General features: G+C 36.7%; 1 protein-coding gene across 17 annotated transcripts in view; it reads left to right on the forward strand.

The window, feature by feature from the left end:
* ZNF568 (zinc finger protein 568) overlaps positions 1 to 25,887 on the forward strand; it is a 166,859-nt gene that overhangs the window by 99,670 nt on the left and 41,302 nt on the right. For 15 of the 17 annotated variants that reach the window (XM_058709362.1, XM_058709361.1, XM_058709354.1 and 12 more), the window contains 3 exons: positions 9,164 to 9,290; positions 9,540 to 9,635; positions 14,084 to 16,363. In XM_058709362.1, the coding sequence (XP_058565345.1) occupies positions 9,164 to 9,290; positions 9,540 to 9,635; positions 14,084 to 15,669 (1,809 nt within the window). In that variant the 3' untranslated portion in view covers positions 15,670 to 16,363. Of the gene's footprint in view, positions 1 to 9,147; positions 9,291 to 9,539; positions 9,636 to 14,083; positions 16,364 to 25,887 lie in introns of those variants that run through there. The other 2 variants (XM_058709370.1, XM_058709367.1) reach the window with 2 other exon arrangements.

Genomic DNA, 25,887 nt, shown 5'->3' on the forward strand with positions numbered 1-25,887 from the left:
GTTCAAATTTTCTGTTTCTTCCTGTTTCAGCTTTGGTAGGTTATACATTTCTAGGGATTTATCCATCTCTTCTAGGTTATTCAATTTGTCGGCATATAGTTTTTCATAATATTCTCTTATAATTGTATTTCTATGGTGTTTGTTGTTATTTATCCTCTCTCGTTTGTGATTTTACTTATTTGGATCCTTTCTCTTTTTTTTTCTGTTAAATCTGGCTAGCGGTTTATTAATTTTACTGATTTTTTGCAAAGAACTAGCTCTTGGGTTCACTGATATGTTCTGGGGTTTTTTAGTATCTATATCATTTATTTCTGCTCTAATCTTTATAATTTCCTTCCTTCTTCTGGTTTAGGTTTTATTTGTTGTTCTTTTGGTAGATTCTTTAAGTGTAAGTTTAGACTGTTTCAGATTTTTCTTGCTTCTTGAAGTAGGCCTTTACTGCTATAAACTTCTTTCTTAGAAGCCACTTTTGCTGTATCCCAAAAGTTTTGAACCATTGTGTTTGTATTTTCATTTGTTTTCATGTGCTTTTTAATTTTTCTTTTATTTCCTGGTTGACCCATTCATTGTTTAGTAGCATGTTATTTGACTTCCATGTATCTGTGGTCTTTCCAGATTTTTTTCTTGTGGTAGACTTCTAGTTTCATAGCATTGTGGTCAGAAAAGATGGATGGTATGACTTTGATCTTTTTGAATCTTTTTGAGGATTGTTTTGTGTCCTAATATGTGATCTATTTGGAGAGTATTTCATATGCAGTTGGAAAGAATGTGTAGGGGTGCCTGGGTGGCTCAGCTGGTTAAGCGTTTGACTCTTGGTTTTGGCCTAGGTCATGATCTCATGGTTCATGAGTTTGAGCCCTACATCAGGCTTTACACTGACAGTGCAGAACCTACGTGGGATTCTCTTTCTCTCCCTCTCTCTGCCCCTCCCACATCTCTTTCTCTCAAAATAAATAAATAAACCTTTTTTAAAAAAGAAAAGAATGTGTATTCTGGTGTTTTTAGAAAGGAATGTTCTGAATATATCTGTTAAATCCATCTGGTCCAATGTGTCATGCAGAACCATTGCTTCCTTGTTGATTTTCTGTGTAGATGATCTGTCCATTCATGTAAGTGGGGTGTTAGAGTCCCCTGTTATTATTGTATTATTATCAATTAGTACCTTTATATTTGTTATTAACTGTTTTATGTCTGGGTGCTCCCATGTTGGCTGCATAAATATTTACAATTGTTAGATCTTCTTGTTGGATTGTCCCCTTTATTGTTATATAGTATCCTTTTTTGTCTTTTATTACAGTCTTTGTTTTAAAGTCTAGTTTTTGCATTATAAGTATCACTACTCTGGTTTTCTTTTGACATCCATTTGCATGATAAATATTTTTCCATCACCTTATTTCCAATATGCAAGTGTCTTTAGGTCTAAAATGAGTTTCTGGGCATCTGGTTGGCTCAGTCAATTAAGTGTCTGATTTCAACTCAGGTCATGATCTCACAGTTCATGGGTTCAAGCCCTGCATCAGGCTCTATGCTGACAGCTCAGAACCTGGAGCCTGCTTCAGATTCTGTGTCTCCCTCTCTCTCTGCCCCTTCCCCACTTGTGCTCTCTCTCTCTCTCTCAAAAATAAATATTAAGAAATAAATGAATCTCTTATAGATAGCATATAGATGGGTCTTGTTGTGTTTTTTTTTTTTTTTTTTTTTTTAATCCATTCTGTCACCTTGTGTCTTTTGATTGGAGCATTTAGTCCATTTACATTCAAAGTAATTATTGAAAGATATGTATGTATTGACATTTTATCCCTTGTTTTGTGGTTGTTTCTGAAGATTTTCTCTGGTGCTTTCTTGTCTTTCTTTCATGGTTTGCTGGGGTTTTTTACTGATACATTAGGTTTTCTTTTTTCTTTACATATTCTTTACATATTTATTAGTGGTTTTTGATTTGTGGTTACCATTAGATTTGTATATAATTTCTTCTGCATGTAGCAGTCTATATTACATTGAAGGTCATTTAAGTTTGAATTCATTCTTTATTCCTCTCCTTCCCATGTTTTAGATATATGGTAGTCATATTTTACAAACTTTTATTTTGTGAGTTCCTTGACTAATTTTTTATAGAAACATTCACTTTTACTGCTTTTGTGTTTCCTATCTTCATATTGTCATTTTTGGTCTTTCCTTTCTACTCAGAGTCCCCTTTAATATTTATTTCTTCCAGGGCTTGTTTAGGAGTCATGAATTCCTTTAGTTTTTGTTTGTCTGGGAAACTCTATCTCTCCTATTCTGAATGATAGCTTTTCTGGATAGAGTATTCTTGGCTGCATCCATTCAACACTTTGAATATGTCATGCCACTCCTTTCTGGCTTGGAAAGTTTCTGCTGAAAAATCCACTGATAGCTTTATGGGGTTTCCTTTCTATTTAACTATCTTCTTTTGTCTTGCTGCTTTTAATATTTTTTCTTTCTTACTATATTTTGCCAATATGATTACAATGTGTGTTGGTGTGGATCTGCTTTTGTTGATTTTGTTGGAGGTTCCCTGTACCTCCTGAATCTGGATCTCTGTTTCCTTCCCCACATTAGAAAAGTTTTCACCTATTGTTTCTTTAAATAAATTCTCTGCCCCCTTTCCTCTCTCTTCTTCTTCTGGGACTTGTATGATACAAGTGTTACTAAGTTTGATGGGGTCACTGCATTCCCTAAATGTGTTCTCAGTTTGCTTAATTCTTTTTTTCCTCTTTTGTTCAGCTTGATTACTTTCCATTATTCTATCTTCTAGGTCATCAATTTGTTCTTCTGCATTATCCAGCCTGCTGTTCATCCCACCAAGTGTGTTTCCCATTTTGTTTTCTGAGCCCTTTATGTCTGCTGTATTATTCCTTTTCTCTGTATTAATAGTCTCACTGATGGTCTCCACTCCTGGTCAGATCCAGTGAGTATTGTTACGATCATTGCTTTAAATTCTCCATCAGGCATGTTACTTATATCTGTTTGCTTAGATCTCCAGCCATGGCCTTGTCCTGTTCTTTCATTTGGGACAAATTTCTCTGTCTTCTCTTCTCTTCTCTTCTCTTCTCTTCTCTTCTCTTCTCTTCTCTTCTCTTCTCTTCTCTTCTCTCAAGTCTCTGTGCCTGTTGCTGTGTGGTAGAAGGGTCAACTACATCTCTTGTTCTTGAGGGTAATGGCTTTATGAAGAAGAGGTCCTGTAGTGCCCTGCTATATAGAGTCCCCTGTTTCCTGACACCTGTTGCTTCTGGCAGTATCTCCAATGTGTGCTGCTTAGCTCTGCTGTTGTGTCCAAGCTGCTTTATCTTTCAGGCAAGTTGTCTGCAGAGGCTCTCTTTGCCTGTTATGGGCAGCGTTTGGGCCCTGGCCTGAATGTGGTGCATTTTAACTGGGTGTGCTCTGGTCTGTTTGTGAAATGAGACCTGTTGCCACTGCCATGGGAACCAAGGCCTCATAGTATTTCCAGGTCAGGAAATACAGTGTTGGCAGGGATTTGAGCTGGTCTTCTGTGGGGGAAAGACCTCCCAAACTGGGACTGAGGCAAGTGTAACTGGGAGGGGCATTTCTTCTGGAACAACAAAGGGAAAACTTGGTGTACACAAGTTAGGTATTGAGTGTGGGCACTCTAACAGTTTCTGCAGGTGGCCCTGTGCTTATGCTGATGGGTGCTGGAGGGAGATGGTGTCAGCTAGTTCCTTTGTTCCCACGTGGGTCTCTCCATGAACACTGCCTTTCCGTGACACACTCCAAGATGAGCAACTAACCTCCCCACTGTGTGCCCCAGGCACTCTTCAAATCACTATTTCCACACCGTATGTCAGTGGGATGTTTGCCCTGCCTTTTCTCCAAGAATAGCTCCAATGTCCTCCAAGCTCTTGCAGGGCCAAGCTCACGAACCTTTACAAGTCTAGGCTTTGGGGCGCCTGGGTGGCTCAGTTGGTTGTGAGCTCAGGTCATAATCTCATGGCTCATGTGTTTGGGCACCGCATCGGGCTCTGTGCTGACAGCTGGGAGCCTGGAGCTTGCTTCGGATTCTGTGTGTCCCTCTCTCTCTGCCCCTCCCCCACTCATATTCTCTCTCTCTCTCTCTCTCTCTCTCTCTCTCTCTCTCTCTCTCTCATTCTCTTTCTCTCTCAAAAATAAATAAACATTAAAAAATAAAAGTATAGGCTTCAAGCCCTGTTGGTTGCAAGAACTCATGAAATTTGGGCCCTTTAACTTCCCAAGCCAATTGCTGTGGGTGATTCATTTTCCCCATGTGCTCCCCTGTGTGCTAGTCTTGTCTCTCTCCCTTCTCCATTACTGTAGTGCCCTCCCCACTGCAGGGGATATAATCTGTTTCTCTCCCATACTGTGTCTCCTCATTTCCTACTTTTTCTTTGATGTGGCCTCTTTACTTTTAGTTGTGGAGCTTTTTCTGCCAATCTTCAGATCTATTTCTGGAGTATTTTAGGATGATTTGATATTATCTAATTGTATTCGTGGGACCATGCTAGCCTAGGGTCCTCCTACTCCACCACCATCTTCCTTTGTATCCAAAAAATATATATACCATTCTTTCTTTAATCATGATTTCCTTTAACTGTGTCTGTAATGGCTGCTCTGAAGTCTTAGTGTGTTAAACCTGACATCTGAGCCCTCTCACAGGCAGTTTCTGTTGCTTGCTTGTTTTCAGTGTGTGGATTTCCCTCTCCTGTTTCTTTTCCTGTTGTAATTTTTTGTTAAAAACTGAACATTTAGGGGCGCCTGGGTGGCGCAGTCGGTTAAGCGTCCGACTTCAGCCAGGTCACTATCTCGCGGTCCGTGAGTTCGAGCCCCGCGTCAGGCTCTGGGCTGATGGCTCGGAGCCTGGAGCCTGTTTCCGATTCTGTGTCTCCCTCTCTCTCTGCCCCTCCCCCGTTCATGCTCTGTCTCTCTCTGTCCCAAAAATAAAAAAAAAAAAAAAAACGTTGAAAAAAAAAACTGAACATTTAATCCGTATATTGTAACAATTCCAGATACTGATTCCCATCTCTCATTTTCTAACAGTTGTTTTGATTTTTGTTTACTTATTTGTTTAGTGACTTGCCTATATTATTTTAGTGAAGTCTGTTTCCTCTGTAGTGTGACACTTTTGGGATCACATCTCAGAGGGTATATAGCCTTGGGCATGTACAAAGTCACTCTAGGATGATGATGATGGTTTTAACAGGGCTCTCTTTATCCATTTCCTTTTTTTTTTTTTTTTTTTTAACTATCTGCCTTGTTTGGTATCACATCTACTGACAACTGGTTGCTTTATTGTTTTTGACACTGCCTGGAACATAAATTGCTCCACCTTATGAATTCAGGCAGGGGTAGTTTTTGAGGCCAGGCTTTGAGGTTTCTTCTGACTTCTTTAATTGTCTTTTTCCTGATTGTCTCTGTGAATGACCTATGCATTACCTTGTTTTCTTAATTAAAAGGAGCTACCTGCCTCCTCGTAATTGCTTACCACCAAAATCTCCTGTTTTGGAGTATGACCTTAATCTTGAACCTTGCCCACTATTTCAAATAAATTAATTTGCTTTTGAGACAGCTTTCAAGTTCTTTGTGCTTATGAGCTGCCTCTCCCCCTGGATAAAATTTTCAGCCACCACTCTGGGCTCTTAGTGAGATGGCAGCCTCTGGTCTTCTTGACTTGCCTGCCTTGAGTTGCTCTGTCCTAAAAGTAAACTGGGATATGGACAATTGATATTCCAGTATTTCTGGCCCGCCACTCCTTAGATAAAGGATCCACTGACCTCTTGGCTGGAAACATCAGGAACTTAGCCTCTTCAACTTGGAGTTGAATGGAGTGAGGATGCTGAGCTTCTGTCCTTCCCAATGAGATACCATATCCATAGATTGGTAGCTGAGGAGAGAAACAACCCTATCTTCTTAGCCATACCCAACCAGATGGAACTTCTGTCAAGCTGAGCTGGAGTGAGGAGAGGGAAGGAGCATATGTGGCTTAAATGTCACACACTATCGCAGTTTTTAACAAGTTTTAGTAGATTTTCTTGAATAATGGTTCATTGCTTTATGCCCTTAGGACAATTTACAGAGACTTAAAGTCTAGAAACAAAAACAAAAAACCTTTTCACCAGTTACATTTGTTTTACTGCCAAACATCCACAGAGTACCTCATACTGCTATCCTAAAGTAGAATTTCTCTCAAAACTTGGCACTCTTTTATTACATGTTCTTTTTGTATCCCAAGTTTAGATTATTGTATTTTATTATTTTTCTTGATTTAGGCTTGACAAGTATTTGTCTAATTTATTAAAATGATCAAGGTATCTGTTTTTGGCAAGGGAACAGATTTGTATATATGTGTAATATGTATAATATATGTATTATAATTTTTAAGTGTAAAATTGTCTTTACATTTACTGACTCAACATACCAAATAATTTACTCCAAAGGTACTTTAATGATTATTCCCTCAGTCTTCACCTAAAATCTTAAATACTAGTTTTTGTAAGTTCATTTGGCTAGTTTGGCTAATAAATATTGGGTAGTGGCAGTAAAAATATTTTATGTCTGCTTTTGTTCATAGATTGATTAGTGAAACCATTGCACCAGAAGCTAGTTTTCTACATCTGATTTTGTCTTCAGTCTTCTTTTCTACTGCTCAATCTGACTCCTCTCTGCTTCTCCAAATCAGGATGATGTCCCCTCATCACTGGCCTTGATTTTTTTTTCATGTTTACTTATTTTGAAAAAAGCGAGAGTAAGTGAGTGGGAAGAGGGGCAGAGAGAAAGGAGAGGCAGAATCCCAGGTCACCTGGGTAGCTCAGTCAGTTAAGCGACCAACTCTTGATTTTGGTTCAGGTCATGATCTCACAGTTCACAAGTGTGAACCCCACATCAGTCTCTGTGCTGACTGTGTGGATCCTGCTTGGGATTCTCTCTCTCTCCCTCTCTCTTTGCCCCTCCTGTACTTTCTCTCTCTCTCTCTCAAAATAAGTAAAATAAACTTTAAAAAAAAAAAAAAAGAGGAGAAAGAGAATCCCAAGCAGGCTCCATGCTAACACTGTGGAGCCTGATGTGGGGCTAGAGCCCACAAACCATGAGATCATGACCTGAGCCGAAATCAAGTCAGATGCTCAACTGACTGAGCCATCTAGGCACCCCTGGCGTTTGTTTTGTTTTGTTTTTTAATATTTATTTTTGAGAGAGAGAGACCCAGTGTGAGCAGGGTAGGGGCAGAGAGAGGGGGACATAGAATCTGAAGCAGGCTCCAGGCTCCAAGCTGTCAACACAGAGCTTGACACGGGGCTCAAACCCACAAACTGTGAGATTATGACCACAGCCAAAGTCAGATGCTTAACCGACTGAGCCACCCAGGCACCCCTGATTTTTTTTTTTTAGTCATGATATTTGTCCTGTAGCTTCCCATCACTAGTGATTTCATATGCTTTCAACCTCAGCAAGAGAGGTTTCAAGTGTATGAGTTCTTGTGTGTCCAGTTGTCTGTCTTGAATCAGGAATATTTGTGGGTTTCTGAGTCTCCTACTGAGTTGGAGAAAAAATGTAGTGTATGGGTAAGAACATGGGCTTTGCTGTCACACTTATTGGCCTGAAATCTCAGCTCTCCCATGTAAGTAGCTTTATGACCCTGGGAGTTACTCATAACCCTGGTTTCTTTACTTTTTGTTTTTATTTTTATATTTTTAAAGATTTTATTTTTAATTAATCCCTACACCTAACATGGGGCTTGAATTTACAACCCTTAGATCAAGAGTTGCATGCTCTACTGACTGAGCCAGCCAGGCGCCCCTCCTTATTTTTTAAATGGATAATAATAGTACCCACTACATGGTAGTCTTGTAAGGGGAATTTAAAAGTTAATATAGCTAAAGAAGTTATTATAGTACCTGGCAAATAATAACTACTCAATAGTTGACAGCGATGATAATGTTGATGGTAGTAATGATCATAGATCATAGAGACAGTTTCTTAGAAACATCACAATCTAGCCTTTGGTGATTTTCTTTTCTATTTCCCATTTTGTCTATCGATCATTTGTACTATTTTTTGAATAAATTTTCCCAAATGTGGGATATATGTGCTTTTTGTTCTCAGAGTCTTTGCAGATAAAATATTTTTCCTTATTTCCTTATTTGAATTTTGAAGTTTTTAAGTAAGGAGGAAGAGTTAGACATATGTAATCAAGTAACATTCTTTTCCAGAAATTTGTCATTTGTTTCTTGGCTTCTTTTACATCACAGTCATGGTTTTAATTCTCATCCGCTGATTGTAAATAAAACAAACAAGAAACAGGGTCGCCTTGGTGGGTCAGTTGGTTAAGCATCTGACTTCGGCTCAGGTCATGATCTCACAGTTCATGAGTTCAGGCCCCACATTGGGCTCCCTGCTGTCAGCACAGAACCACTTTGGATCCTCACTCTCCGTCTATCTCTGCCCCTCCCCACTCATGCACATGCTCTCTCTCTCTTCCTCTAAACATAAATACATTTTTTTAAAAAACAATAAAACAAGAAACACAAACCTGAGTCCCTTTGATGCTTAACTGTTGATTCTGTCCTTGGCCCTTTACCCACTATGTACGTTCTCTACGTTCTCTACAACTATTCCTATCCTTCAGCCATGGATTCAGCTCTCAATTTTAGGTTGATGGCTAATTCTCATGTTTTGTCATACCTCTAACTGCATAGTAGACCTTTCCATCTGGAAGTTCTATAGACATTTCAAATTTTGCACCTTCAAATTTTCATACCTCTGCTCATTCCTCCTGCCTTATTTCTCTTCTGTCCCCACTTTCTCCATGTTCCTTTTCTCACTAGATCACACAATCACTTGGACAGATTCTAAGATAGTTACCTGTAAGTCATGTGTAATTCTTTCAATTCTGTCACAGATTCAGTACAAATCTGTGACCACCATCTTCAGTTTCATGCATAATAGATAATGAATGCTTAAGTTTGCTGACTCAATAATAAACACCTTACAGGATATTTCTACTGTGGGTTTTTTCCCCCTCACAGTGTAATACAAAATTAGGTAAATATGAAGCCTTAATATACAGTTGTAATGAACTCTGATCCCTGGATACTAGCTACATGAGTTCTTACATATTTTGACCACTGCATCTAATTTTGATGACTTCATATTAATTAGGATTGTGCATTTACAGGAAACAGTGACGTTTAAGGATGTGGCTGTGGACCTCACCCAGGAGGAATGGCAGCAGCTGAAACCTGCTCAGAGGAACTTGTACCGGGATGTGATGCTAGAGAACTACAGCAACCTAGTCACAGTAGGTAAGGGTAGCTTTGCAATTTTACATAGAATTCCTTCCCATTTTTGAAATGTATGAAGATTTTAACTTGCCTTTTCTTCACATGATTGTATGTATTCATCTGCAGGGTGAAGCCTAATTACTTTGTCTCACTGTGGAAATTCCTTTCTCCTTATCCTTCACAGACCCTCAAGCCCCTAAGACTCAGCCCAAGGTGTGGATAGTTGTCTCCAGCATTAACATGCAAGTCCTTTGCTATTTCCTGTAATAGGTTATCAAGTCACCAAACCAGATGTGATCTTCAAGTTGGAACAGGAAGAGGATCCATGGGTGGTAGAGGAAGAAATGCTTGGGAGGCACTGTCCAGGTGAGTAAGTAAAAAAGCAGCTCTGAATGAGAAAGCCACACAATTGTTCATGGGGTTGACACCATTTCACGTTTTCCAAGATTTTTTTTTTTTCTTTAAGTTTATTTATTCTGAGGGGGAGAGAGAGAGGGTGAGAGAATCCCAAGCAGGCTCCACACTGACAGTGCATAGCTTGATGCAGGGCTCTAACTCATGAATCATGAGATCATGACTTAGCTGAAGTCAGACATTTAACCAACTGAGCCACCCAGGTGCCCCCCTTTGGCTAATTTTATACATTTCCTGCTCCAGATGTTGAAATAGCAATTTCTCTAGAAATGCCTGCTTCCTTTAGTGGGAAATGATTTGGAGACCAAAATCTGGGCACAGTGCTTGCTCATTGCTTCTAGAGCTGGACAAAGCCAGGAAAAATACACTTTTTAGATAGAAAAAAATGTATGTGTTTATACTAATACATCCAATTCGAATTAAGGAGTATAGGGTTGTTACTTACCTTTTTTGTTTTGTTTTTGTATCTTTTATACTGAAAATATTGGCTCCTTATTGCATTAAAATATTTATTTGCTTAATCCATATATATTTCTCAACCTTGGCACTGCTGACATTTTGGCTAGATAATTCTTTGCTGTAGGGGACTATCCTATACATTGTAGGATGTTTATGTAGGGTGTAGAATGTTTAGCACCCTCTGTGGCCCTCTACTTATTAGGTGCTAGGAGCACCAATCCCCTTTCTCACCACTCCCCCAGTCATGACAGCCAAAAATGTCTCCAGACCTTCCAGATACTGCCAAATGTCTCTTGAGGCCCCAAACTGATCTAATATATATCTATCTATATATATATATATATATATATATATATATATATATATATAGATATAGATATACTATAGATATATATATAGATATATATATAGATATATATAAAATATATATTACATATTACATATATTACATATATTACATATTATATATATTGTATATAATATTATATACAATATATATTAACAATAATACCATTATTACTAATGATTAAAAGACTACTAAATGTAGTTTAAGACTTCTTTGGTTGTATTTTTTTCTCGTTTATGATATAGTCAAACTACTGTGTTTAAAAAGTCACTTTAAAGGGACTAAGTGGCCCTAACTTGTATGTAGGTTTACTTGTTTCCATTTGTTTTCAATTTTTAAGAGTTATTTTTTCCTCTTTTAGATTTAATTTTTTTAATTATGTAAAAATTTATATGATTCCAGTGTCAAAGCTATAAAACAAATCAGAGATGTCATGCTTCTTTCTATTCAGGATATATAAGTGAAAAGAAATCAATGTGCAGAACAGCATTTAGAATATGCTACTTTTTTTATAAAAAAGAGTGGCGGAGGCACGTGTGTTAGATATGTATTACATGTATGTATGTGTATATACATATATGTTTAGTATATGTATAAATTAAAAGAATATAGGAATAACCTCAAAACTAATAAAAATGCTTACCTGTCAGGCAAGGGAGGAATCAGTGTTTCAGGGATAGGGTGGAATCTAGTCTTTTCTGAATATGCTGCTATTTGGTAATTTCCAATTATTATCAACTTGATATTAATGAAAGATGAGGTTTAGTACTCTTGCACCACCACTACCACTTCCCCTTTCCTTTTTCTCTGGATATAGATATATCACAATTTTTGGCTAACTTGATTTTCACTGCTTACTTTGTTCTTTTAGGTGATATATTGTTACTACTGAGCCAAGAAATGACTATTAATTACATATCCTTATATAAATTGCTGTCATTCCTAGGGTTACTATTTGCCCAATTTTTCTGTTTGCTTTGTTTTCTATATATTTTCTATATATATTTTTTCTATATATTATATATATATTTTAATGAGACTCTCAAATCCTTGTTTAAGTAGGGAATCAATCAGTGTCATTAGTTTTTCTTATTTTGATGCATCAAAGGATAAAAAGGAAATTCCAAAAATTCTTGTAGCTAACAAATTTTTGATGCTTTTTGAGTAGGAGACTGTTGGATTAGAACCTAGGAGTTTTTTGTGGAGTTCCAAATGGCAATTATAGAATTCCAGTTGTGTGGGTCTTTTATTTTTAATCTTCTCATCTGCTACCTGGACGTAGATGCCAGCATTCATGAGGGACAAGCAACAGAAAAGGATTGGAGGGGCGCCTAGGTGTCTCAGTCATTAAAGTGTCTGACTTCAGCTCAGGTCATGATCTCATGGTTCGTGGGTTTGAGTCCCATGTCAGGCTTTGTGCTGACAGCTCAGAGGCTGGAGCTTGCTTCAGATTCTGTGTCTCCCTTTCTCTGCCCCTGCTCTGCTTGTGCTCTCTCAAAAATAAATAAACTTTATTATATATATATATATATATATATATATATATATATGCATATATATGACATACTTATATATGTGATCATATATTTATTATATGTTATATTTATATTATATAGGTATTATATATATTTTTATTATATATATTTGTATATATAATATATAAGTATATATTATATATATGTAATATATATATATATGTATATATTTTTTTTTAAGAAAAAGGATTGGAGATCTTACCATTCAACATATGCAAGTTTACATTATTCGTAGTTTTTTAGTATGAGGCTTCCTTTGCATCCGCTTTACTTGTTCCTAAGTCTAGAGCCTGTATAATTCATTTTCTCTAGGAAAAGTAAGCCTTCCTTTTCCTGATCAAGTGGTGGATACATGACCACTTCCTGTGTGGGGTGGGTAGGAGGTGGGAGGATATTGGTCACAGTTCAGTTACAGAGAAAAGAGCTCATTAGTAGCTAATTTAAGAAGGAAAGAATTTACATGAAGGTATTAAATGTCCTAGAGAACCTTAAGGAGGACTAAAGGACCAACTATAGGATAGGCTTTTTTAAAAAACAATTTTTTTAATGTTTTTATTATTTTTGAGAGACAGAGTATAAGCGGGGGAGGAGCAGAAAGAGAGGGAGACACAGAATCCAAAGCAGACTCAGGCTCTGAGCTGTCAGCACAGAGCCCCTTGCAGGGCTCAAACTCATGAACAGTGAGGTCATGACTTTTGCAGAAGTCAGAAGCTTAATTGACTGAGCCACCCAGGTGCCCCAGAATAAGCTTTTAGGAATGAGTCTCAAAGTCCTATCAGAGAAGTCAGCTGTTAAGTGAGTTCCTTTCCCCACTTTGATCAAGAAATTGCTTTTCATGGGGCACCTGGCTGTTTCGGTCAGTGGAGCATGTGACTCTTGATCTCAGAGTTGTGAGTTTGAGCTCCATATTAGGAGTAAAGCTTACTTTAAAAAAAAAAAAAAAGAAGAAGAAAGAAAGAAGAGAGAGAGAGAGAAAGAGAGAGAGAAAGAGAGAAAGAGAGAAAGAGAGAAAGAGAGAAAGAAAGAAAGAAAGAAAGAAAGAAAGAAAGAAAGAAAGAAAGAAAGAAAGAAAGAGAAATTGCTGATTGAACAAGGAAAATGCCTTGACAGCTATGAGCTTCAGAACCCTACCACTTCTGTTGTAATATCATAGGTAAAATGCCCACTTTCATTACTCTTTTAATTTATTTCTGAATTTAAATGTATAATTAATTTAAATCATATTCAGAACCCTATATGCAAGTGTTTCTAGGAAATGTAGTTCTAACTCACCCTCTGCAGGACGGAGAAACATAGTACGAGGTTGGAAAGATGTTACTTAAGTAAATCCATAATACTTGCCTCAGGAGTGTAATTGCTCCCTAAGACTTTAAGTTAATCCTCTTCAGGCATCTTATCTCTGCTTTATGAGTACCTGAATCCTTTAATTTGTTCTCTTTTCCAGTGCTTTGTGGCCAAATTACTTTGTTACCTGACTTTTACATCTTAGTAGTACTTTAACTTCTTAGCCCTGCTATTAGTTGTCAGTTCCCTATATGCCTTTCATTTCCATTCTTTTGTTGAAATCTCTTGTTTACCTTCTTTATACTCGTTTTTTTTTTTTCCTTGTGGGTTTGACCTTTAATTCTTTTACTGTCATTTTGATAGATTTTTAGGGAGAAGGGAGAAATAAACATATATATTCAATCCACTGTGTTTAACCACAAGTTTTACTTTCATCCTCTGGTCATTTTGACTCTCTATCCAGTCATTAATATATTCACCCTTTCATCTTAATTATTCTGTTCATGTTACTGATTTCTGCATTATATAAGCACACTTTTAAAATCAATCAAAGCTACTTAGGCCTATCAGTGTCAGTTTTCTCTCCATAATATTTTCTATCGGAGTTAACCCCTTAAAACTTAAAAACTAGGGACATTTGTACTTTGGATTTCTTTCATATTGGGAGACTAGAGTCAATATCAAAGACCAACTCTGTAGTAGCAAATTTCTGAAATGTTATTAATAGTATAAAGCAGAAAAATTCAAAAGTAATAATTTTTGGTCCTCCATTTTAGAAGTTTGGGAAGTTGATGAACAACAGATCAAGAAGCAACAGGAAGCACTTGTGAGGAAAGTCACATCCATCTCCAAGAAAACTCTGATTAAGGAAAATGTCATTGAATGTAAAAAAGTTACAAAAATATTTCCTTTGAACTCAGATATTATTACTTCAAGACCAAACTTCTATGAATGTGACTCATTTGATAAAGATTTGGAACATAATTTAGACTTACTTAGTTATGATAAGGACTGTATAAGAGAGGAAAATTATGAATATAATAAATACAGGAAGCCATTTTACTCTTGCTCATCCCATGTTCTAACCCCCTTTAAGTGTAATCAGTGTGGACAAGACTTCAGTCATAGATTTGACCTCATCAGACATGAGAGAATTCATGCTGGAGAGAAACCCTACGAGTGTAAGGAATGTGGAAAAGCCTTCAGCAGGAAGGAAAATCTTATTACACATCAAAAAATTCATACTGGGGAGAAACCATATAAATGTAATGAATGTGGAAAAGCTTTCATTCAGATGTCAAATCTTATTAGACACCAGAGAATTCATACAGGGGAGAAACCTTATGCATGTAAGGATTGTTGGAAAGCCTTCAGTCAGAAATCAAATCTCATTGAACATGAGAGAATTCATACTGGAGAAAAGCCCTATGAATGTAAAGAATGCGGAAAATCCTTCAGCCAGAAGCAAAATCTTATTGAACACGAGAAAATTCATACTGGGGAGAAACCTTATGCATGTAATGAATGTGGTAGAGCCTTTTCTCGAATGTCATCTGTTACTCTACACATGAGAAGTCACACAGGGGAAAAACCCTATAAATGTAATAAATGTGGAAAAGCCTTCTCTCAATGTTCAGTGTTTATTATACATATGAGAAGTCATACAGGTGAGAAACCCTATGTATGTAGTGAATGTGGGAAAGCATTCTCTCAAAGTTCATCCCTTACTGTACATATGAGAAATCATACAGCTGAGAAACCCTATGAATGTAACGAGTGTGGAAAAGCCTTCAGCAGAAAAGAAAATCTCATTACACATCAGAAAATTCACACTGGAGAGAAACCGTATGAATGTAATGAATGTGGGAAAGCTTTTATTCAGATGTCAAACCTCATAAGACACCAGAGAATTCATACTGGTGAGAAACCTTATGCATGTGCAGTATGTGGGAAAGCCTTTAGTCAGAAATCAAATCTCACTGAACATGAGAAAATTCATACTGGAGAAAAACCTTATCATTGTAATCAATGTGGAAAAGCTTTCAGTCAGAGACAAAATCTCCTCGAACATGAAAAAATTCACACTGGAGAGAAACCATTTAAATGTAATGAATGTGGTAAAGCCTTCTCTCGAATCTCATCCCTTACTCTTCATGTGAGAAGTCATACAGGAGAGAAACCTTATGAATGTAATAAATGTGGAAAAGCCTTCTCTCAATGCTCATTACTTATTATACATATGAGAAGTCATACTGGTGAGAAACCCTTTGAATGTAATGAATGTGGGAAAGCATTCTCTCAAAGAGCATCCCTTTCTATACATAAGAGAGGTCATACAGGTGAGAAACGCCGAGTGTACTAAATGAGGGAAGGCCTTTTCTTAAATTCAACTCATGCTTTACTTAACTTTTGAAATACATTGGTGTAAACTCAAAACAACCAAGATCTTTATGGAAAAATTATAAAACTTTATTGGAGGGCATAAGACTTGAATAAATAGAAATACCATGTATACAGGTGGAAAAACTCAATATCATAAAAATGTCAGTTCTCCAAAATGAATCTATTGACCTAATATAGTACCAAACATCTAACAAGAATTTTCTAGGATCTTTACAAAATGATTCTAAAATTCATGTGAAATGGAAGTCCCTGGATTGCTGAGATGATTTTGAATAAGAACAGCAAGGACCCATCTTCTACCATATATTACACAAAAGTTATGGTCACTAAATAGTGTGTGGTATCAGAGCATGAATACATAAGCAGATTTTACAGAATAGAATGCCTAGGAATAAGTCAATGAATATATGCAAACCTGGTGTATATTATACATAACAATGACATCATGAATCAATAGAGAAATGACAGCCAATAAAATTTGTTGGAGTATTTGGTTCTCCATATTGGGGAAAATAAAACTACATGTAATCTTACAATATATAAAGAAAACAGAATTCCAAAGGATTTGAACACTGGAATGTGAAAAGCCAAACTGAAATTCTTGGGAGGAAATACAGAATGTTGTCTATGGTTTTGAGGCAGCGAATCATTTTTTTAAAGGATAACTCATTTTTTTTTTTAATTTTTTTTTCAACGTTTTTTATTTATTTTTGGGACAGAGAGAGACAGAGCATGAACGGGGGAGGGGCAGAGAGAGAGGGAGACACAGAATCGGAAACAGGCTCCAGGCTCCGAGCCATCAGCCCAGAGCCTGATGCGGGGCTCGAACTCACGGACCGCGAGATCGTGACCTGGCTGAAGTCGGACGCTTAACCGACTGCGCCACCCAGGCGCCCCGCGAATCATTTTTTTTAAAAGGCAAAAGGACCCTGCAGTTCCATTTCTGTATATTCATCATAAAGAAACAAATATGCGTAAATATATATATATATATGTGTATATATATATATATATATATATATATATATATATATATACATATACACTAAATTATGGATGAGGTAATGGATAATAAAATGTGATATAGTCAAATAATGGAATAGTATACAGCAGTTAAAAGCAATAGACTAGATCTGTATTTTGTAACATGGATAGTTATGTAAAACAATGTTGAGTGGAAAAAAAATCAAAATCCTCAAATGAAACATTGTGTAATGACATTCATATAAATTGGAATTAAATCCTAAAGAACAGAACTATGTTTTTATTATTATTGAAATATGTATGTATGTAAAATGGACTAGAAGGGTACATACCAAATTATTATTAGTATTTTCTCTGGCAGGGTATTGATCAAAGGGGACTTTTAGCTTTATTTGTAATTTTTATGCCTTAATAAAGATCGAGAGCATATAAATCTTAAAAATTAATGATTTGCAGTGGCAATATGGATGGCTTGTCTTAATGGTGTTTTTGTAGTTATTTCTCAGACCTTACGGCTTAGGGGAAGCCTGTGCCCATAGAAAAAAATGTTAGGATAGATCCATATGCCCTATCAGACACTGAGCTATTTTATCAAAAATATTTCCAGAAAATCAGTAATTGGAAGTGATAGTCCTATTTACTATACAATATGAAATTAGCATACTTTATCAATCTTATGGGTTTTTTTTTTACATTTTAACATTTCTAAAATTGTGATTCATTTTTTTACCAATTATGTTTTAGATTTAATTCTTTATTAAAATTTTGAAAATCAGATGGGAGTATGATAAATCAAGTATGACTTTATTTACGATTTTAGGGCACTATGGTCTACTAATGATTCCTTCTCTCAGTATATCTTGCATTATTTGGCAACAGGTTTGTTGGATTCATAGCTAACTAATTAGTAATATATTTAGAGTCAATATGGAGAAAATAACATTTTCCTGAGAATTGACTCTGTGACCAGTTTTCTTGCCCTGTAGGTTTCCATAAAACCAGGACAAACATTAATATCATAGGTAATCATTACAACATTTTGAAATGAGAAAGCCTTTTATTTTCTTGAGATGGCCATAAACAATTATGTAACATTGCTTCACTCTTAACCTACAGATTATTTTATTCCTTTCATAACCCTTGATTTATATGACCTATCTTATTTTGGTTGGAAATGGTAGTGGTCTAGACCCTGAACAGTAAAAACATAGTTCCTATAAAAGGATTTCATTCTCTATAATCTATAATAATATATGAACCACCCCTTAAGGTAAATGTTTTGTTATGCCATCTCACAATATAACTAATATACAGAAAATCATTGGTGCCTTTTTAAAAGGGAGATTAGAATAGGAGCTATTAAAAGTGAACTTTAGCATTGAATGCTTGAATATTAACTATATTTGTTCGAGGGTGATTTCACAAAAGAAAACCTCAAACTAAAGTAGTGATATACAAACATGACCGTATCACTTTTGACTTTTATTAGCTACTTTTAAAGATTGACGCTGACTTACATTTGTAAATTGCAGGGACCAATTTTCATGAAAGCAACAATTTACCAAAATTTAAGTATCTAAAGGAGTATTGTCATTTCAGAGTCTCTTCTTCATTCCTTTTTTTTTTTTTTTCTTTTTTTAAGTGTTTATTTTTGAGAGACGGAGCACAAGCAGGGGAGGGGCAGAGAGAGAGGGAGACACAGAATCCGAAGCAGCTCCAGGCTCTGAGCTGTCAGCACAGAGGCGGGGCTTGAACACACAAACCATGAGATCATGACCTGAGCTGAAGTTAAACTTAAGTTTAACTTAAACTTAAGTTAAACTTAAGCTTAACTGACTGAGCCACCCAGGCACTCCCATAGTCTCTTCTTTAGTAGGTTTTATGCTAAGTCCAGTTTTGCCAGCATACCTAATTTTTGTAGACTTGTTTTTTAAAAAATAGTTTTCAAAGTTCATGTGTTATCTACATAACAAAACCTGTGTTTGATGAGTATGTGCAGAAATTAGAACCCTTGTGCATTTTTGACAGGAATGTAAAATGGTGTAGCTGCTGAGGAAAACAGTTTAGCAATTCCTCAAAAAATTACCATATGATTCTGCATTTCTCTAACTAAGTATATATCCAGAAGAATTGAACGCAGGGGTTCAAACTGATCCTTGTACACTAGTGTTCATAGTGGCATATTCAGAATAGCCAAAAAATGGAAACAATCCAAGTGTCCAGCAATAGATGAACAGATAAACAAAATGTAGGATATACAAAAAGTGGAATATTATGCAGCCATGCAAAACAAATTTGGATACATACTACGACATAACTGAACCTTGGAAAAGTATGATTCCCATGTACATAAGGTAACTAGAATAGGTAAATTCATACAGAAAGTATGATAGAGATTACTGGAATAAAGGAGGAAGAAATGGAGAATTATTGTTTAATGGGTACATTGGTTCTGTTTCAGATGAGAAAATTCTGGAAATAGGATTATAAAATACTATGAATATACTTAATGCCACTTAATTGTACAGGTAAAATTGTTAAAATGTTAAGTTTTATGTTATTAATGTTTTAACACATGCACATGCAAAAGGTTAGAAATACCCAATTTTTTTAATGCCAACATCTGAACTATTTTAGAGTCATTCTCTATTGATAACTTTTTCTCTTGATTCTTTCTTACCTCTCGTATATTTTTGCTTATCTACTTTGATTGTATACTGAACCTTGTGAATATGTTGTAGAGATTATGAATTTTGTTATAATTTTCTGGAGAATGTTGTCTTTGTCCTAAAAACAGCTACATTGGCTGGATTTAAAATCCAGCAATAGCTGAAATATCTGCTTCATTCTTTACATCTTCTAGCTATTGATTTCTATAGGCTCTTTGGAGTTTACATAAATTTGTGAAGTTCAGGCATCAGCCAAAGATTTGGACAGAATTTATAAGTAGATGTTGAATATCCTCTCTGTAGCTCCTCCTTTCTGGAATTTAACTTTATTTTTAAAGAGTTTTTAAAACAGCCTGAAACTTCATCCTCCAACTTCTCAGGACAATAATACTGTGGCTCTCTATTTGAGTTTAGCTACCCCATACCACAGAGGCTGGAAAGTTCCATTACATGATAACCTGTTTAAAAATTAATGTCTCACAGTATACTTTTCTTTTTTTCAAAGGTCAACTTCCCTTCAATTTTTTTGCCTGTTTTTGGTTGTTCCCCAATGCTTTCACATTGTGTGTGTGCGTGTGTGTGTATAAAATATATATAGTCCAGAGTTGATTATCTTTTTTTGCAATCCATGAAACATTTTATTTTGAATTAATATTTATGTATTTATTTTTATCTTCAAGTTGGCTAATGTACAGTGTACTCTTAGCTTCAGGAGTTGATTCCAGGGATTCATCACTTAACATATAACACCCAGTGCTCATCCCAACAAGTGCCCTCCTTAATGTCCATCACCCATTTTCCCCACCCTCCCACCCCAAACCCCCATCAACTCTCAGTTTGTTCTCCCTATTTATGGTTTTCCTCCCTCTCTGTTTTTATCTTAGTTTTCCTACCCTTCCCTATGATCATCTGTTAAGTTTCTGAAATTCCACATATGAGTGAAATCATATGATATCTTTTTCTGACTTATTTCGCTTAGCATAATACCCTCTAGTTCATCCACATTGTTGCAAATGGCAAGATTTCATTCTTTCTCATCACCGAGTACTATTCTCTTGTGTGTGTGTGTGTATATATATATACATATGTATATATATATACACCACATCTTTTTACTCCACTCATCAGTTGATGGTCATTTGGGCTCTTTCCATAAGAAATTTCCATTTGGCTATTGTTGATAGCGCTGCTATAAACATTGGGGTGCATGTGCCCCTTCAAATCAGCACTCCTGTATCCTTTGGATAATTCCTAGTAGTGCAATTCCTGGGTCATAGAGTGATTCTATTTTTAATTTTTTGAGGAACCTCCATATTGTTTTCCAGAGTGGCTGCACCAGTTTGCATTCCCACCGACAGTACAAAAGGGTTCCCCTTTCTTCACATGCTCACCAACATCTGTTGTTTCCTGAGTCGTTAATTTTAGCAGTTTTTATTTTTTTATTTTTTTTCCAATATATGAAATTTATTGTCAAATTGGTTTCCATACAACACCCAGTGCTCATCCCAAAAGGTGTCCTCCTCAATACCCATCACCCACCCTCCCCTCCCTCCCACCCCCCATCAACCCTCAGTTTGTTCTCAGTTTTTAACAGTCTCTTATGCTTTGGCTCTCTCCCACTCTAACCTCTTTTTTTTTTTTTTTTTCCTTCCCCTCCCCCATGGGTTTCTGTTAAGTTTCTCAGGATCCACATAAGAGTGAAACCATATGGTATCTGTCTTTCTCTGTATGGCTTATTTCACTTAGCATCACACTCTCCAGTTCCATCCACGTTGCTACAAAAGGCCATTATTTCATTCTTTCTCATTGCCACGTAGTATTCCATTGTGTATATAAACCACAATTTCTTTATCCATTCATCAGTTGATGGACATTTAGGCTCTTTCCATAATTTGGCTATTGTTGAGAGTAATTTTAGCAGTTTTTAACTGCTAATTTTAACTCTGACCAGTGTGAGGTGGTATCTCAGTGTGGTTTTGATTTGTATTTCTCTAAAGATGAGTGATGTTGAGTATCTTTTCCTGTGTCTGTTTGCCATTTGGATGTGTTCTTTGGAAAAGTGTCTATTCATGTCTTCTGCCCATTTCTTCACTGGATTATTTGTTTTTAAGGTGTTGAGTTTGGTAAATTCTTTATAGATTTTTGATACTAACCCTTTATCCAATATGTCATTTGCAAATATCTTCTCCCATTCTGTCAGTTGCCTTTTAGTTTTGTTGATTGTTTCCTTTGCTGGGCAGAAGCTTTTGATTTTTTTTTTTAATTTTTGATGCTTATTTTTCGGGAGACAGAGTGTGAGCAGGGGAGGGGCAGAGAGAGAGGGAGACACAGAATCTGAAGCAGGCTCCAGGCTCCGAACTGTCAGCATAGACCCCGATGTGGGGCTCGAAGTCATGAACCGTGAGTTCATGGCCTGAGCTAAAGTTGGACGCTTAACCAACTGAGCTGCCCAGGCACCCCTGAAACTTTTGACCTTGATGAGATCCCAATACTTAATTTTTGCTTTTATTTCTCCTGCCATTGGAGCCATGTCAAGTAAGAAGTTGCTGCAGCCGAGGTCAAAGAGGTTGGTACCAGTTTTCTCCTATAGGATTTTGATGGTTTCCTGTCTCACATTTAGGTCTTTCATCCATTTTGAATTTATTTTTGTGTATGGTGTAAAAAAAGTGGTCAAGTTTCATTCTTCTGCATGTTGCTGTCCAGTTCTCCTAGCACCATTTGCTAAAGAGACTGTCTTTTTTCCATTGGATACTCTTTCCTGCTTTGTTGAAGATTAGTTGGCCATAAATTTGTGGGTCCATTTCTGGGTTCTCTATTCTATTTCATTGATCTTTGTGTTTGTTTTTGTGCCAATACCATACTGTCTTGATGATTACAGCTTTGTTAATACAGGCTAAAATCCATAATTGTGATGCCTCCAGCTTTGGTTTTCTTTTTCAACATTACTTTGGTTATTTGGGGTCTTTCGTGGTTCCATACAAATTTTAGGATTGTTTGTACTAGCTCTGTGAAGAATGCTGGTGCCATTTTGATTGGGATTGCATTGAATGTGTAGATTGCTTTGGGTAGCATTGACATTTTAACAATATTTGTTCTTCTAGTCCATGAGCATTTTCCATTTCTTTGTGACTTCTTCCATTTCTTTCATAAGCTTTCTATAGTCTTTAGCATACAGATCTTTTACCAAAGTTTATTATCTTTTATGGATTAATCTGAAATAAGGCCATTTGTCACTACAAAAAGTGGAAATAGAAGATGACATTTGAGTAGAGAACTGAAGGAAGTGAGGGAATAAGTCATGGGGAAATTTGGATAAAGAACACTTAACTATAGAGAACAGAATCTTTAAAGACCCTTCAGTGAGAGCATGCCTGATATATTCAAGTATTGATAAGGAGTAGGACTTCGGTTAGAGTAAATTAAGAAGAGAGTAGTAATTGATAAAATTTAGAAAGAGATTGAGAGCCAGATTAGGTAGTGCCTTAAAGATGAGTCTAGGAAGGAGTTTAGGTTTCGTTTTGTAATAACTGTAAGACCATTGGAAGGCTTTAAGCAAAAGATTAACACAATCTGACTTAAGTTTTAAAAGAATTGTCTTAAAAATTGTCTTATAGGACCTAATCATAATAAAGGAGCAAGTGTGGAACCAGAGATACAAATCAAGAGGCTTCAGATAAAAGTTACTTAGATCTGTGTGATAGTGGTTGATGTATTGAGAAGTAGTAAATTTCTTGAGACATTTTCAAGGTAGAGCTGTAAAGACTTAGCTGATAGGTTTGATGTGGTTCATTAGACGAAGAGAAGAATCAAAGCTATTGCCAAGATCTTTGGCCTGATCAACTTGAAAGATGTAATGTCTATCTGTTGAGATGGAAAATCTGTCGTACCAGCTGTTTTGTGGGTCTAGATGAACAAGGGGATATGCCTAGATTTCCAAGCACAGAATCCTACTAGACAGATATATGGATACGGAATCTAGAAGATAAGGATGACTAGAGATATACTTTCATGAGTTGTTAGGATATTAATTGTACTTAAAGCCAATGGACTGGATGAGAAGAGATCTAAGGACTGACCTCGGGGCGGGGGGGGGGGGGGGGGGGGCGGGTGTGTGGCAGAATTCCAGCATTTAGAGATCAGAGAAGCAAAGAGGAAGCAGCATAGGTGACAAGAAAGTAGACCTAGGGAATTAGGAGAAAACCAAAAAACGGTCATATACTGGAGGCAAAGTGAATAAAAAGTGTTTTAAAAAGGGGGAAGTAATGAACTTTATCAAATTTTGCTAATTGGTCAAATAAAAAGACTGAGAAACTGATCATTCGGTTATTTAGCAGTGTTAAAGTCATTGGTGACCTTGACAAAAGTAGTTTAAGTGGCAGTAAGTAAAATTCTGAGAATGAAGAGAGGAAACAGAGGTAAAATGACTATAGTGATGGGAGATTTTACAATTGTTCTAAGTGACTGATCAAGCAGACAGGTTATTAAGCTTATAGATAGTTTGAATAGCACAGTTAATGAATTTTACCTACTGGGACATATCTAGCACATGCAGCTGGCAACTTTCAAAATATACATTCTTTCCAAGCAAACCTGGAGCATTTATGGAAGTTGATAATAAAGTATCAATTTCATTGATGCAGAACTTAAGAAACAAAACAAAGGAAAAAAAAAAACCCCAGACTCTTAAATACAGAGAACAAACTGGTAGTTACCAGAGGAAAGGGGGAGGGGGGGGTGAAATAAAGGGGATTAAGAGTACAGTTATCGCGATGAGTGTGGGGGGCCAGGCCCCGGTGCCAGGCTGAGACCGGGTCGAGCAATGTTCCCTGTTGACTCAAGCCAACCCGGTGGTTCCCCCTCCCATTCCCCCACTTTCAAGGGCATACGAAAGCCTTGTCAAGGCTGAGAAAGTTCCTGAAGCCTGTGGTCTGCAGGTGTTGGCAGTAATGCTACCTCCCTTTTTCTACCCCGAGTCAGATAGAAACAAACATGGGAACTGTGTTTTGCTAGCAATCTATCAACAAGGTCTTGTGACCCGTTCAGAAAGTTCACAAGGTACACAGAACTAAATGTTTTGGCTGGCAGTGATCATGTGAAACCTGTTTATTCTTAGAATGACCTGATCCATAAGAGTCTTATATTATAAAAGATTGTGTACAGCAACAATAAAGCCGTCACTTGGGCCATCAGCCCAGGGGACCCTCCTTTTCCCAAACTTTCTCTCTTCTCTCTTTTTTTCTTGCATTCCCCTACCCTCAGGACCCTGACCTCGGTGTGACCGCGCCGGTCGCGACAGATGAGCACTGAGTAAGGTATAGAATTGTTGAATCTTATTGCACACTTGAAACTAATGTAACACTGTATGTTAATTAGACTTCAATGAAAAAAAAAGCAAGTATCAACCAAATACCAGTAGATGATATCTTAAACTGCACTCATCACATTGCAGTTAAACCACACATCAGTTACAAAATGCATAGGTACTCTCAGTGATCAGAAAACAGGAAAGTTATCAAAGACTACTGGGGTCATTTTAAAAGACACAGGAATCATCTTCAAAGGACTCTTACTGACCAAACATAAGACAGTGTTTTTTAATACTTACTTGTTTTTGAGAGAGGAAGAGACAGAGACAGGGAGAGAGGAAGACAGAGGATCCAATGCAGGCTCTGCACTGTCAGCGCAGAGCCCGATGTGGGACTTGAACCCATGAACCATGAGATCATAACCTGAGCTGAGATCAACCTTAACCAACAGAGCTATCCAGGGCCCCAAAGATAAGACAATTTTAACAAGAAAAAGACTAACAACTACAGATGATTGAAATATAGCAATTTGTGAAAATCCATAAGATCAACTGTCTGCAAGAAATCAAAACTCATTTTTGGGGGGGGCACGTGGGTGGCACAGTTGGTTGAGCATTGACTTCAGCTTGGGTCATGATCTCACCATTTTTTAATTCAAGCCCCACATCAGGCTCACTTGTCAGTGCAGAGCCCACTTCAGATCCTATGTCTGCCTCTCGCTGACCCTCCCCTGCTTCCTTTATATACATATATATATATATATATATATATATATATATATATATATATATATATATATATAGTACCAACTTCTTATATGAAAAGCATGATAATTAGGGGCACCTGGGTTGCTCAGTTGGTGGAGCATCTGACTCTTGATTTTGGCTCAGGTCATGATCCCAGGGTCATGAGATCTAGCCCCATATTCTCTCTTTCTCTCCCTCTGCCCCTTTCCCCTGCTTGTACTCTCTCTTAAAAAAATAAAAATAAAAACATAATTAAAGAGAATTAAAATTTTATTTTGCTTTCTCCATACGAATTGTATTTCATAGTACCAAATAGTCCTAGTAAAGGTATAAAATAGCTAAATAATTTATAAAGAAAAGTTCTATACAGAATAGTTCTAGTTAACAATTGTAAGAACAATGCTAGAATTAGAAAAATCAACATTTTACAACCTCAATGAAGTAACTGATTCAAGCGGTAAGTATCAATGAA

Source organism: Neofelis nebulosa, chromosome 17 (assembly GCF_028018385.1).
Source record: "Neofelis nebulosa isolate mNeoNeb1 chromosome 17, mNeoNeb1.pri, whole genome shotgun sequence".
NCBI classification, from domain to species: domain Eukaryota; kingdom Metazoa; phylum Chordata; class Mammalia; order Carnivora; family Felidae; genus Neofelis; species Neofelis nebulosa.